Below are 14,754 nucleotides of genomic sequence, written 5' to 3'. Positions count from 1 at the left end.
GCTAGCATTCACACACCTTCACACTCTGATGAATGCATTAAAAAGCAACTTATTGTTCAGTATCTTACCCAAGAATACTGGCTGCTCTGGCTCCTGAGCTACAGTTAACCTACTACATTCCTGACGTTCTGATCCATAGTTTAGTTTACCTAAAGTTTAGGGAAACTTTATTTTAGGTAAACTAAAGTTTAGGTAAACTAGTTAAGTTTTTTTTCTGCAACTAATGGAAGCTATTTTGACAAGTTGTTATTCTGTTGTACAGTGTAATAAACACTTCATTGGCACATTTAGAATATTAGAAGATTATATTTTATATAAATAACCATCTGATATTTTAGTGTACAAAAGTAACTTTGCTCACTTCAGCAAAGCACAACAGAGAACTACACTGATCATTATAAACTCTTTTCTGTGCTCCTCTTGAAATAAATTAGCCAAACTGGCATTTATAAACTCAGCAGGGATAGCACTTCAGGCAAAATCCCAAATTAGAAAAGATGCCCCCTTTCCAAATGTTGGAAAGTGAAATATAACATTTCTTGTTAACTAAGGAGAAAATCCTGCCTTTTTTTCTTCTTTGTTTTAAAGGGAGCATCAGAATTCTGTTATGATGTTGGAAGGATTCAGAGTGTAGTGTATCTATATAAATATACATTAAACCTTTTAATGGTCAACATAATCACCACATTGTTATAGTTCGAAAAAAAAAAAACGGTGGCTTCGTGACTCTCGTGCTTTGCATTATAATCATTGTGTGCTTTAATCTTAAGGCAAATATTAAAACGTAATGATTTTTTTTATTGTTATCATATAAGTTTGCTGGCAATTAAACATGAGACAAAATCAATGAAAAATTTTAATTAGGAGATTTTAAAATGAGCTGTTTAGATTTGTGGATTTAATGTCAGAGACGTAACACTAACCAGTTCTACACATCAGAAATCTCCAAGACCGTTGAATCATGCAGGTCATGAAATGACTTTATACTTCATACTTTAAAGCGAGTCTGCTCTTGCTATTGATTTCAACCTAATTTCTAACCTTTTACTGGAATTGAGAGAATAGCAATTCCGTGAATACGAGTCACTTCATACCTGTTCTGCATGACTAGCAGAGGCAGGTTTTGTAATCCTATTCTCACACTTAGTTTCACCATCTAAAACACAAATTCAGTGAAAGCCACAATCAAACAAACACCTTTTCACTGTAACCTTACACTGTAGCAGGAAGTGGTACCCGAATCAGTGTATTTTTAATCCTTTGGTCTAATGTTTAGGTTGTCTCAGGGTGGTTGTTGAACCAATTTAGTGTTGTTACTGCACTGAAGTGCCTTTTAACTGAGTATGTGCCAATAGTTACTACAGAAAACTAGAGTGATAAGTATTAGTAGGAACGTTTTGGTTTTACCTGAGGATTATGCACTTGCAGACACATTTAAAATCCTTTTCTCTTTAACTCTACTGATATTTAACACAAAAACTATTGTGCTGCACACATTACAGCAAAGTGAGTGTTGACTGATGATTGTGCAAACATATTTTTTCTCGTGGAAGGAAACTCCGCCCTTCATTCCAGTTTGCTGCACATGAATACGTTTTCCACTTTTGTATCCCCCATAGATGGACCAACAACTTGAAGCCCACCAAACTCCTGAAATCAGTGAACAAATATCACCACACCATTTAAACTTTTTTTTTTTTACATAATATAATTATTAACGGAGGCAAAACAACTTAACTGTATTTACCACTACCCACTTTGATTTCATGACCATGCTCACAGAGCCATTGTTTAGTTATTATTCTGGCTCATTAACAAAAATAACAGATTTTTATTTTCCTATAAACAGTCCAACAAGGATACAATTCTATGTAGAGGCACATTACACTGGTGGTTACGGTGGCTCTGAGAGGCCAAACGGACTGCAACTAAAGAAAACACCAGCAATATGAAAACCGCTGCAAAAGCACACAAAACACAACGGAAATGGAAAAAAAATAAAATAGAAATAGGAAAAAACTGATTTCCAAAAGCACAAGAGAAGTGTTTCGGGGGAGACAATAACCGACGGACCAGTTGCAGGAACCAAAATATGCTAAGCATTGCGCTGTGAGACATTTAAAAGTGGAGGATCTAGGCACCTCACTGACCATGTGGGTGCCTGTGAACAGTGACCTGAGAATCATTCAAGCATAAAAATCACTCAAAGGATGAACCAGTGTTGTATCTACACTGTGGCGGGCATGGTCGGTGGTGCCGCAGCAGGGAAGGCGGACGCACCTGCGCTGCATCACAGTCACGCCTCGCCAGCTTAAAATCTGCTCTGCCTGCTGTGTGTTGTTGTTGTAGAAGTGTTCAGCTGCAAGCTGTGTATGTAACATGACAGCAAATGACATGACAGCGGTAAATAAAAGAATAAAGATACGTGAAAGCATCTTCATGTCGTCGGGTCAGCCGTGGTCATTTAAATACACACCACTTAGCAAAGAGGGTATTTTAACTTTTAACTTTGTCTTTATATTTTATGACTGGTAGCTTCCTTTAAAATATAATTTATTCCAATATCTTTCACTGAATTTATAGAAAAGGCCTTAGCTCTTAGCCAAAAACCTGGCATATAGTATGCAGTGTATCCTCCAAAAAAATTGAGGTAATTGAACAAGGCCTGCTACAAAAGAACGTAGCAGGCCTAAGAAACTATCTACAGCAGATCAACATCTGAAAGTCATCTTTTTACCATATATGTATAACATATATAAATAAATTCAACAAAGACCTGACACCGGACCTGAAACATGCATCTGGCCCTTCAGCTGATCCAGCTTATCAAAACTTCATCATAAATGGTCTCTGTCACGGCCTGGGGGATCAGCAGGATGCTGATCGGCTATTTCTACCTTTTTCTCTCTCTTGCTCTCTCTCTACTCCTCTCTGTCGCCGGGGCAGAACTCATTGTGGCTTCACGCCTTCGGCCCACGGAAGGGCGTGATGCCCATTAAGGCGATTAGCATTTGAGCCAGCTGGTCTTCGTTGGATCGTTGTCTACCATGCGTCAAAGCTAGAGCTCAGTTAAGTCAAGAGTCTATTATGAACGTCCATCCATCTTCATCCGCTTTATCCGGGGCCGGGTTGCGGGGGCAGCAGCCTAAGCAGAGAGGCCCAGACCTCCCTCTCCCCAGCCACCTCCTCCAGCTTATCCAGGGGAACACCAAGGCGTTCCCAGGCCAGCCGAGAGATATAATCTCTCCAGCGTGTCCTGGGTCGCCTCCTCCCGGTGGGGCATGCCTGGAACACCTCACCCAGGAGGCGCCCAGGAGGCATCCTTGTCAGATGCCCGAACCACCTCAGCTGGCTCCTTTCGATGTGGAGGAGCAGCGGCTCTACTCTGAGCCCCTCCCGGATGGCCGAACTTCTCACCCTATCTCTAAGGGAGAGGCCAGCCACCCTTCAGAGGAAGTTCATTTCTGCTGCTTGTATCCGTGATCTCGTTCTTTCGGTCACTACCCACAGCTCGTGGCCATAGGTGAGGGTAGGGACGTAGATCGACCAGTAAATTGAGAGCTTCGCTTTTACACTCAGCTCCCTCTTCACCACGACGGACCGGTGCAGCGTCCGCATTACTGCAGCTGCAGCCCCAATCCGTCTGTCGATCTCCGGCTCCCTTTTCCCATCACTCGCGAACAAGACCCCGAGACACTTGAACTCCTCCACTTGGGGCAGGAGCTCATCCCCGACCCGGAGAGCGCACTCTACCCTTTTCCGGCTGAGAACCATGGCCTCAGATTTGGAGGTGCTGATCCTCATTCCCGCTGCTTCACACTCAGCTGCGAACCGCTCCAGTGCGAGCTGGAGACCCTCACCCGATGAAGCCAACAGAACCACATCATCCGCAAAAAGTAGAGATGAGATTATGAGGCCACCAAAGCGAAAGCCCTCCGCCACTTGGCTGCGCCTAGAAATCCTGTCCATAAAAATTATGAACAGAACCAGAGACAAAGGGCAGCCCTGGCGGAGCCCATCACCCACCGGGAACGAGTCCGACTTATTGCCGGCAATGCGAACCAAGCTCTTGCAACGGTTGTATAGGGGCCAGACACCCCATACCGCAACACCTCCCACAGGACACCCCGAGGGACATGGTCGAATGCCTTCTCCGAGTCCACAAAACACATGTAGACTGGTTGGGCAAACTCCCATGCACCCTCAAGGATCCTTGAGAGGATAAAGAGCTGGTCCAGTGTTCTGCGACCAGGATGAAAACCGCATTGTTCCTCCTGTATCCAAGGTTCGATTAGCGGACGAACTCCCCTTTCCAGCACCCTGGCATAGACTTTCCCAGGGAGGCTGAGGAGTGTGATCCCCCTGTAGTTGGAACACACCCTCCAGTCTCCCTTCTTAAAGATGGGGACCACCACCCCGGTCTGCCAGTCCAGAGGTACTGCCCCTGATCTCCACGCAACATTGTAGAGGCGTGTCAACCAGGACAGCCCTACAACGTCCAGAGTTTTCAGGAACTCGGGGGCAGACCTCATCAACACCAGGGGCTCTGCCACCAAGGAGTTGTTTAACTGCCTCAGTGACCTCGCCCCCGGAAACTGGCGGGTCATTCCCCTCATCCCCAGACTCTGCTTCCTCCTCAGAAGATGTGTCAGTGGGATTAAGGAGTTCCTCGAAGTATTCCTTCCACCGCCTGACAATTTTCGCAGTCGACGTCAACAGCATGAACGTTGTAATTAATTCTCGTTTCCTCATCTACAGACCTCCTGAATACCTTCCCTGTGTGAATCATTGTGTCAAGTGTGGAGAGTGGAACTGCGGTTGTGAGTGTGGAGAATTGGAGAACGAGTGACTACCCCTTTGGATTTCCCTGGAGCCTCATCCCTCACTTTGTTGTATATAGCGCTGCCCTGCACTTCCTGTATAAACACCTGGTGGATTCTGTAAATAAATTCTTGTGTACAGCTGATTCTGGAGTCCTGTGCTTGAGTGCCCACGTTGAACCATAACAGTCTCAGTGAAAGTGTGACTGTCAAGTCATTCTTAAGGAAGCAAAACAGGGAGAAAAGGCTGACGTAGGCCAAATTACACAAGAATGGGAAAGAACATCAGTGAAAAAAGGTCACATGTAGAGATGAATCCAAATTGAAAATTGAATTTAAAAAAATTATGGTTCAAATCATCAATGTATTTAGGAAAGAGGTCAGGAGAGGTACAGCAGTGAGTTTTACAGCCATCTGTAAAACACAATGGGGGCTCTGTCATATTTTGATTATCCCTGAAGGCTACTGAAAGAAATTTCAAGGAAGCCTATCTAAGAGAAGAGTCATACCAAATATTGACTTTAAGGTTTGTTAAAATTCTACAAAACTTTTTTGGTGTGTGTATTTAGCAAATAGTTGCATACTTCTACATTTCACAGTGGCTGCGATTTCTCTTGAATAAAATAAAGCCTCGTTATTTCATCATCAGCTCAAATTCCTGTGGTTTCTCAGGTTACAGCAGTTGATCACACATGTCCAACATTTCAACACAACACCTACCTGATGCAATTGCCTGGACACTCCCACTAAAATGTGTCAATAAAAAGAGACGATTGTGGGGGCAACTTCTGACAGAGTAGTTATTCCAAGGATCTGACCACATTCAAGAGGGAAAATGGTGCAGTATAAAGTGACCGTATTCACTGGTGATCGCCTTAATTCCACTACTCTTAACAATGTCTTCATTAAGCTGGTGGGCACAGATGGGGAGAGTGATCGCACGTGGCTCATGGGCTTGAAAGGGGCTACATCCTTCGTTATAGGAGCCGTAAGTCTGAAATATGCATCTTCATGATTAAATGTATCTCAGGTTTCCTGTATGAGATGATACACAAATGAAATCATTTTTGTGGAAATAAGGGGAATCTATCACCATGAAGATGGTCAAAGCAAACAGTTCACTTCATGGACCACAGTAAATTATAACAGGAATTGTATGCTCGAGTGTTACAGCTCAGCACAAACTGCTATGTCATTCTTTAGGTATCAAAGTTTAAGGTGTCCTGCCCCACTTCGCTTGGAAATCTTGTGCTGATAGAGTTAGACAAACAATCTCTCCCACTGTTCCCGGAGGACGCTTGGTTTTGTGCCAAGGTGGAAGTGAAATCCCCTGAAGGAGACATCTACAGCTTTCCCATCTACCGCTGGATTGCTGATAGCAAGGTGCACCGCTTCAGGGATGGAAAAGGTTTGGGAAACTGTGCTCATCTTAAATCTTGTTCAAACCATTGAAGATGTAAAACAAAGGTTGTAATGAGGCTGAAGCAGTTTCCTAATACAGTATATACCATATTTACAAGAACAACTTGAAACCATTTTTCTTTCTTTCTTTGTTTTCTTTTTTTTTTATAGCTCTGAGAGTCTTTGAAGACAACCATCATCTTGGCAGGTACAGTCGGCAGCAGGAGATTCAGCAGCGAGAGGAAGACTATCGGTGAGAATTCAGAGCTTATACACATTTTAGCCTTACAGCTCCTGAAACTAGAATACAAATGCTGTCCAGTTATAGCTGAATATCCTAATACTAATGATATTTAACCTTAAAATTAAGCATTGCAGCATATTCTTTGTCTGCTGGGATTAATTAAAAGAAATTAAACTATTGCATATGTTGCAGATAAAAAGTATATCATGTCATACTGTAACTAACTTCCTCATCATCGCTGTTTCTTCGTTTCATCAGCTGGGATGCATATGCAGAGAAAATACCTCACTCCATGAAGGCAGAAAACCCATTTTCACTCCCGTATGAGGTTCAGTTCTCCTTCACCAAAACTAAAGAGTTTCTCTACACTGCTTCCACAGGGTGAAGTTCTGTTATACATATTTTTCTCTTTACTCTTTACTCCTCTGTCACTGTGCCCCAGGGCGGCTGTGGCTATACAGTAGCTTGCCATCACCAGTGTGTGAATGTGTGTGTGAATGTGTGGATGATTGTGTATAGTGTAAAGCGCTTTGGGGTCCTTAGGGACTAGTAAAGTGCTATACAAATACAGGCCATTTACCATTTACCATATTTTTCTCTTTACTTATCAAAAGTATATTAAGTATCATAATGAAGTTATATAAATGTGCTCTTCTGTTTCAGACTGACTGAGCTGAAGCTGAAGGGACTGGATAACTGTAAGAAGAAGTGGGATAATATTGACAGCATCAATCGAGTGTTTTGCTGCAAAAAGACTGAAATATCAGGTACTGTACTAACATCATAGCATATTGGAGTCCTTATACAGTATGCACTCTATGCAATAATGAGCTGAATATTGGGCAGCCTGTTCTGTAAACCATCTATATTCTTACCAGAGAAATCGGACTTTTCTTTTACAGTTCACGTAATGAAGACTCTCAGACCCTGAACTTCTGACATTAATTCAGAAATTTAGCAGAATTTAGTAGCTCACAGTTTCAAAAATAATAAGTTAAATGTCTCTTTTTCACAGAATATGTTCATGAACACTGGAAAGAGGATGCTTTCTTTGGCTACCAGTTTCTAAATGGTGTCAACCCCATGTTGATTCAGCTTTGTACAGCCCTGCCCAGTAACTTCCCTGTCACTGATGACATGGTCTTTCCCCATGGCCAGTGCAGCCTGGCAGATGAAATGAAGGTGATCATCTGAATTCTTTATAATAAATTGATTTTTTGTCAAATAATTGTACTTGTACAGTCACTGACTAAATATTATATCCACACTGTTGCAATATCCTGAACTTTCAAACAGAAAGGGAACATATTCCTGTGTGACTACAAGCGTCTGGATGGAGTAAAAGCAAACACCATCAATGGGAAGAAGCAGTACTTGATGGCTCCTCTCGTCCTGCTCCACAAAGATCCTCATGATAAGCTAATGCCGATTGCCATTCAGGTAATTCAGACAGTAAGGTTTAAGTTCGTGTATTTATCAGCTCATCAGTAGAGATAGCACACCTGTTAATGTGTAAAGCAATTGTTCATGTACAACGTCATTGTAAAATCAAAATATAAGGATATTCTATTTGCAACCATAGCTAGTACCATATCTGAACACCAGCTGTGAAGTGTTTTTGCTGAGCCTTAGCCTTGTGAAAGTTCATCCCATAGCAGTATCCAGATTGCTGAATGCAGAGTCTGACACGTACATAAATCAAGTCAGTTTCATTTATGGCGCCAAAATCACAAACAGCCTTCCCAGTTCATTCTGTACAATACACTCACACAGATGCAACATATTTACTGAGCAGAGAGAGATAGCATCAGTAAAAACTAATTAAAAGCTAATTAAAAGCATCATGTAAAGCTGTTCAGAAAGGATTCAGTGGAAATTCCCCATAAGGGATCAGCAGAGTATCAAACTTTAAAGATAAACTTGTCAAACATAGAACAGGAACTGAAATTTCATCAGTCTTGATCAGTAATTGATTTTAGGAGCATACTTGATCATCTGTATCAAATGACTACTCTGCCCTGTCCTTCTGTAGCTGAAGCAGACTCCATCAGATGACAATCCGATCTTTCTTCCTACTGATTCTGAGTACGACTGGTTGATCGCCAAGATTTTTGTAAGAAGTGCAGATTTCAATGAGCATCAGCTCAATGTTCACCTTCTGCGCACGCACTTGCTGGCTGAGGTTTTTGCAGTGTCACTGCTGCGCAATGTGCCCATGGTGCATCCTCTGTACAAGGTAACTGACGTTTGCTGAAACTTCAGTTTGTTTTATGCCATTATTTCAGTGGTGTGGAAAGCATTTGTCCATAACGGCTGGTTGTGGACAATAAAATGAAGTGTTGCCCCAATCATGTCACTAACCGAGTTCCCTCTTTCCCGCAGCTCCTCAAACCTCACACGCGCTACACTATGCAGATCAACTTCTTAGCTCGGCGTCTTCTAATTTCTGACACTGGCAATTTCACTCAGGTATGCAGTACGACCAGCACACTTATGGCGTAAAAACTGTTTCCGCAAGTGCAAATGTTGAATTTTAGGGAGAAAATTACTTTGAGCGGAGAAAAGTTTAATTTGACCAAACAAAATTAACTGCTGCATGCAGTATGTGTGATAAGTATGTTATTTTATTTGAAAATATAAAATGTTTTAAGTCCATTGTTGGTTTTAATCTAGTTTAAACCAAACCACTCTATTGGATTTAGCTACACTTTGGACAGTGTTTCTGGAATGCTGTGGCTAGCGAGCTGATTGGAGACCAAAACAGCCAATCAGAATTTTTGCGTCCAAGTCTGTGATTGGTTTGTTTTGTGGCACATACGCACTGAGAGCAGGCCTACAGATGTCCGTCAGCACACAGAGCAGAGATCTGAGCAAGAGCAAATGCCAACAACCGAGTGGCTGTTATTGTGTGTGTAAATGGATAATAGCAAACACTGAAATGCATTTCTTGCACACAGCAATGAATTTTGTTCACTCAAATTAAACTTTTCTTCAATCAAAAATATTTTTCTTCTCAAAATGCAACAACAACACTTTTTTTTTTCTCTTTTTGTAACGTGCGCTCAGAGTAGAGGCACAAAAATAACACCATACACACTCACTAGACCTTTACCTTAAGAATTGTTTTTCTTTTTCAGTGTCATGTACAACATTTGTCTCTAACTGTGAGCTACCCATTCTCTAGTTTGCATCATCAGGTGGAGAGGGCATGTTTACCATCCTACAGAGGTCAGTGTCCTCATTAACCTACAGCTCCCTCTGCATACCTGATGACATTGCTGAACGTGGCGTGGAGGCTGTGCCAAACTTCTACTACAGGGATGATGGACTAAAGGTTTGGGATATCATCCACAGGTACCACACTTTCTTTTCTTTTGATTTTGATTTTCTCCTAATGATGCCATCAAGCTGCAACAATTCAGAGTTTGTAAATAATGGGTCATCCTATCTTAAATCAGCATAAAAAACTGATCTGGTCTTTCTCCACAGTATTGGCTGGTTAAAATATGAAAATCAATAAATAAAAGCCTCCTGTAAAGTCATATATTTGAGCACACAGTAATAACAAACTTTCCTTTGCAAAAGACAACAATGACAATTTCTTTGCACAGCGTGTAAAGCACATGGTGTAAAGCATTGGTCTCATTGTCTGTTTGCTTTTTGTTTTTTGTATTTATGGTCTTCATTGGTGAAGGAATTGAATTAAGAGATGTCTTTGTGCTGGCTAACCGATTTGTTATCATTGTCATTAATATTATTTCAAATCTCCAATGTGGACAGAAAAAGACAGATACGTTACACCTTTTCTATGTACCTTTTTTAACTAGATTTCTTTGTTTTATTGCAAAAGCTTTCTTTTGTGAATGTCACATTTGAGTGTGGCTTGCATAACACCTCTTCTTCTAGTCTTTGCCAACATTTTCCTTGCATCAGTTTTTTCGGTTAGTCTGTTTTTTAACCTTCATTGACCAACAAGTAAAACTTATGAGATCTGTTTTGCAAGAGTATCCTGAGCCTGTTCTTTAATAGTGTATGTTTAAACAAGTTATGTCCCTTTGTATATCAGTAGCTGTGACCACATGTACAGCCTGCCTTGATCTTATTAAACAACATTTAGATTTCTGTTGAAACTAAAATGCCTCTAAACTGAGAGATGTGTCTGCTACTTACAGAAGCCTACCTTCACTAAGTTAAATTATAAACACTTGGTGTGTTGATCGTGAACCTGTAACCTCCCTATTTTTAATCAGGACAAGGTACTTTGTGTCATTTATTTTTATGTAGTTTTTGAAACAAAAGAATTAGGGCAAATACAATTTTTTATTATTTAAATAATCCTGGAGCAGTTTGTGTACAAATAATAAAAACATGTTTTACACAGTGTATTCCCATTTCTCAAAGGTCTGTGCAGGGAATGCTCGGCTACTACTACAAGAGTGACCGTGAGGTCCAGGAGGACTCTGAACTTCAGAAGTGGATTTTGGACATTTTTGAACATGGGTTCCTTTCTCAAGCAGAAACAGGTGAGTTTCAATTACTATCTTCAATTATTATGATGATAGTGGTGATTTCTCCATACTATATATTGCAACCTAAACCTAAAGGAATGATGCTGTTATTTCAGGAATTCCTCAGACATTTACCAGTGTGACTGAGTTGATCAAGTTTGTCACCATGGTGATCTACACCTGCTCAGCCCAGCATGCAGCTGTGAACAGTGGACAGGTGAGTTCTTATATTATCCCAATAATGAAAAAAATGGCACAGTTTACAATGTCAATAAAAACACGATCAATGTAATGGTCTGCAAATCTCAAAAACCCTAATTTTATTCACAATAGAACATAAAAAACATCACATGCCTCCCTAAGACGCTCTTTTTATAGTCAGTCATGTTACTGACAAGTTGTAGCTTATGAAACATTTCTCCCAAAATCAAATGAACTCATTGTCATGCAAAGGGAAAATGTAAATAATTGTATGAATAATACCATACAACAGCAGGAAGGTAACAACAATATTAAAAAACAAAGACAGAATTAAAAACTATGCTTTTTAATCTTAGTAAATCCTTTACTTATTCATTAAATACAGTTTGACTATGCTGGCTGGATGCCCAACACTCCCATCTCCCTGCAACTCCCACCACCGACCAAAAAGGGGACGACAAGCGAGGCCACGATGTTGGCGACCTTCCCTGATGTCAACGTAACAGTTCAGGGCATGGCCACCGTGTGGCTCCTCAGCAAGCAGTCCAGTGACTTTGTAAGGAGCAAAGATTTCATTAAGAATGTCAGAAATTATGTTTACAGTAAATTTTTGTGAATAATTTTGAGTTATTTTGACAAAAATTTGAATGTTGTTGAAGAAAAACTAAATGTATCACTGTTCTCATTAGGTCCCTCTTGGCCAGTACCCAGAGGACCACTTCACTGAGGAGATTCCTCGCAAGATATTAAAGGATTTTCAGACGGAGCTTGAAATTTTGAGTGGAGTCATCAAAGCCAGAAACAAGCACTTAAACGTGCCATACACCTACATGGATCCAGCAGTGGTAGAAAACAGTGTGGCCATTTGAATATTAGAAGATAAGAAGACAAATTTAGCTTTTCAAGCGAAAGCAGGGAAAGAAATGCAAGTTCTGAGTTTTACTGATGAAATGGCGCAACGAACTTACTGCTTCTGATCATTGTATGCTGATTTGCGATTTTTACTTATCTGTTGAAATATGTCTGGGTAACATTTTCATCACTCTATGAGAGTGTCTGCTCTGAGCCAGAGTCTTACTAAAACTTTACCAAATTACATTGCTTATATTTTCATTATTTTAATGTTTTGTTGTGTTTCTCCCACACAGATTTGTTTTATTCATTAAAAATATATTGCATTACTCCCAAATCAACAAGCATTGTTATTCTGTTATTGAATTAGTCCTTGACCTTTGTTTTAATCACCAAAAATAAGCACTGTTTTATGCTTTTATGCCTTAACACAATAAAAGTTTTTTTTTTGTTCATTTATTTATTTATTTATGGAACAGCTATTTGATGTCTGGTATAATATTAACATCATAAATTCTGTCTAAAGCTTTATTTTAGCTAACGTGCACTTTCTACATTTCTTTGTAGAATCATTTTTAAATTCTAGTTTTGTTGTACAGTGGGGCAAAAAAGTATTTAGTCAGCCACCGATTGTGCAAGTTCCCCCACTTAAAATGATGACAGAGGTCAGTAATTTGCACCAGAGGTACACTTCAACTGTGAGAGACAGAATGTGAAAAAAAAAAAATCCATGAATCCACATGGTAGGATTTGTAAAGAATTTATTCGTAAATCAGGGTGGAAAATAAGTATTTGGTCACCTCAAACAAGGAAAATCTCCAGCTCTCACAGACCTGTAACGTCTTCTGTAAGAAGCTTTTCTGTCCCCCACTCGTTACCTGTATGAATGGCACCTGTTTGAACTCATCATCTGTATAAAAGACACCTGTCCACAGCCTCAAACAGTCAGACTCCAAACTCCGCCATGGCCAAGACCAAAGAGCTTTCGAAGGACACCAGGAAAAGTATTGTAGACCTGCACCAGACTGGGAAGAGTGAATCTACAATAGGCAAGCAGCTTGGTGTGAAAAAATCACCTGTGGGAGCAATCATCAGAAAATGGAAGACATACAAGACCACTGATAATCTCCCTCGATCTGGGGCTCCACGCAAGATCTCATCCCGTGGGGTCAAAATGATCATGAGAACGGTGAGCAAAGATCCCAGAACCACACGGGGGGACCTGGTGAATGACCTGCAGAGAGCTGGGACCAAAGTAACAAAGGTCACCATCAGTAACACACTACAACGGCAGGGAATCAAATCCCGCAGTGCCAGACGTGTTCCGCTGCTGAAGCCAGTGCATGTCCAGGCCCGTCTGAAGTTTGCCAGAGAGCACATGGATGATACAGCAGAGGATTGGGAGAATGTCATGTGGTCAGATGAAACCAAAGTAGAACTTTTTGGTATAAACTCAACTCGTCGTGTTTGGAGGAAGAAGATTACTGAGTTGCATCCCAAGAACACCATACCTACTGTGAAGCATGGGGGTGGAAACATCATGTTATGGGGCTGTTTTTCTGCCAAGGGGACAGGACGACTGATCCGTGTTAAGGACAGAATGAATGGGGCCATGTATCGTGAGATTTTGAGCCAAAACCTCCTTCCATCAGTGAGAACTTTGAAGATGAAACGAGGCTGGGTCTTCCAACATGACAATGATCCAAAACACACCGCCCGGGCAACAAAGGAGTGGCTCCGTAAGAAGCATTTGAAAGTCCTGGAGTGGCCTAGCCAGTCTCCAGACCTCAACCCCATAGAAAATCTGTGGCGGGAGTTGAAAGTCCGTGTTGCTCGGCGACAGCCCCAAAACATCACTGCTCTCGAGAAGATCTGCATGGAGGAATGGGCCAAAATACCAGCTACTGTGTGTGCAAACCTGGTAAAGACCTATAGTAAACGTTTGACCTCTGTTATTGCCAACAAAGGTTATGTTACAAAGTATTGAGTTGTATTTTTGTTATTGACCAAATACTTATTTTCCACCCTGATTTACGAATAAATTCTTTACAAATCCTACCATGTGGATTCATGGATTTTTTTTTTTCACATTCTGTCTCTCACAGTTGAAGTGTACCTCTGGTGCAAATTACTGACCTCTGTCATCATTTTAGGTGGGGGAACTTGCACAATCGGTGGCTGACTAAATACTTTTTTGCCCCACTGTATATGTATATATATGTGTAAACTTTGTGTTTCTATTCTTTTTTTCAACTGATTAATTATTATATAACTCCTAAAATGTTACAGCCTTTTTAGGTTTTAGATGTGTCCTTGACCCATCACAGCTGATTTAAATGGCTAAATTACCTCCTCAACATTTCTCGAAGTTTTCCAGAGGCCTGGTAATGAACTAATCATTTGATTCATGTGTGTTGACCCAGGGGGATATCTGGGATAGCTTCCCCCCCTGGCCTAAATAAATAAAAAGAGAAGTTGTGGAGGCGATACAGAGCAATTATTCTGAAGAACTTCTTCTTGTCATTGATAAAGGTAAGAGATCTTTTCACTGGATTTCAGTCAGAAACTATGGGTGGAAAAAAAAAAAAAGTTCAACATAATCTCTTAAATTTCTTTTCCATTGTCCTTTTCATTGTGATGCCACAATTGTAAATGTTTACATTTCCAAATCAGTGCTTTAGGATCATAACTTCTTCCCACCAGGATTTGACCACATTCAAGAGGAAAA

The 14,754-nt window shown here is 40.8% G+C and overlaps 1 protein-coding gene across 1 annotated transcript; it reads left to right on the top strand.

Moving 5' to 3' along the window:
• The first annotated feature begins 5,601 nt into the window (after positions 1-5,601).
• LOC113024289 (hydroperoxide isomerase ALOXE3-like) lies at positions 5,602-12,426 on the top strand. Its single transcript, XM_026171217.1, has 14 exons — positions 5,602-5,808; positions 6,024-6,228; positions 6,393-6,474; positions 6,724-6,846; positions 7,129-7,232; positions 7,481-7,647; positions 7,762-7,905; positions 8,498-8,701; positions 8,848-8,934; positions 9,650-9,819; positions 10,867-10,988; positions 11,090-11,190; positions 11,560-11,730; positions 11,864-12,426. The coding sequence occupies exons 1-14, from the start codon at positions 5,656-5,658 to the stop codon at positions 12,041-12,043; spliced, it is 2,013 nt and encodes a 670-aa protein (XP_026027002.1). The 5' UTR covers positions 5,602-5,655; the 3' UTR covers positions 12,044-12,426.
• Positions 12,427-14,754: the final 2,328 nt, after the last annotated feature.

Source organism: Astatotilapia calliptera, chromosome 6 (genome assembly GCF_900246225.1).
Source record: "Astatotilapia calliptera chromosome 6, fAstCal1.2, whole genome shotgun sequence".
Classification (NCBI taxonomy): domain Eukaryota; kingdom Metazoa; phylum Chordata; class Actinopteri; order Cichliformes; family Cichlidae; genus Astatotilapia; species Astatotilapia calliptera.
The sequence above is the reverse complement of the archived record's forward strand: the minus strand, read 5'-3'. Positions and strand labels throughout refer to the sequence as shown.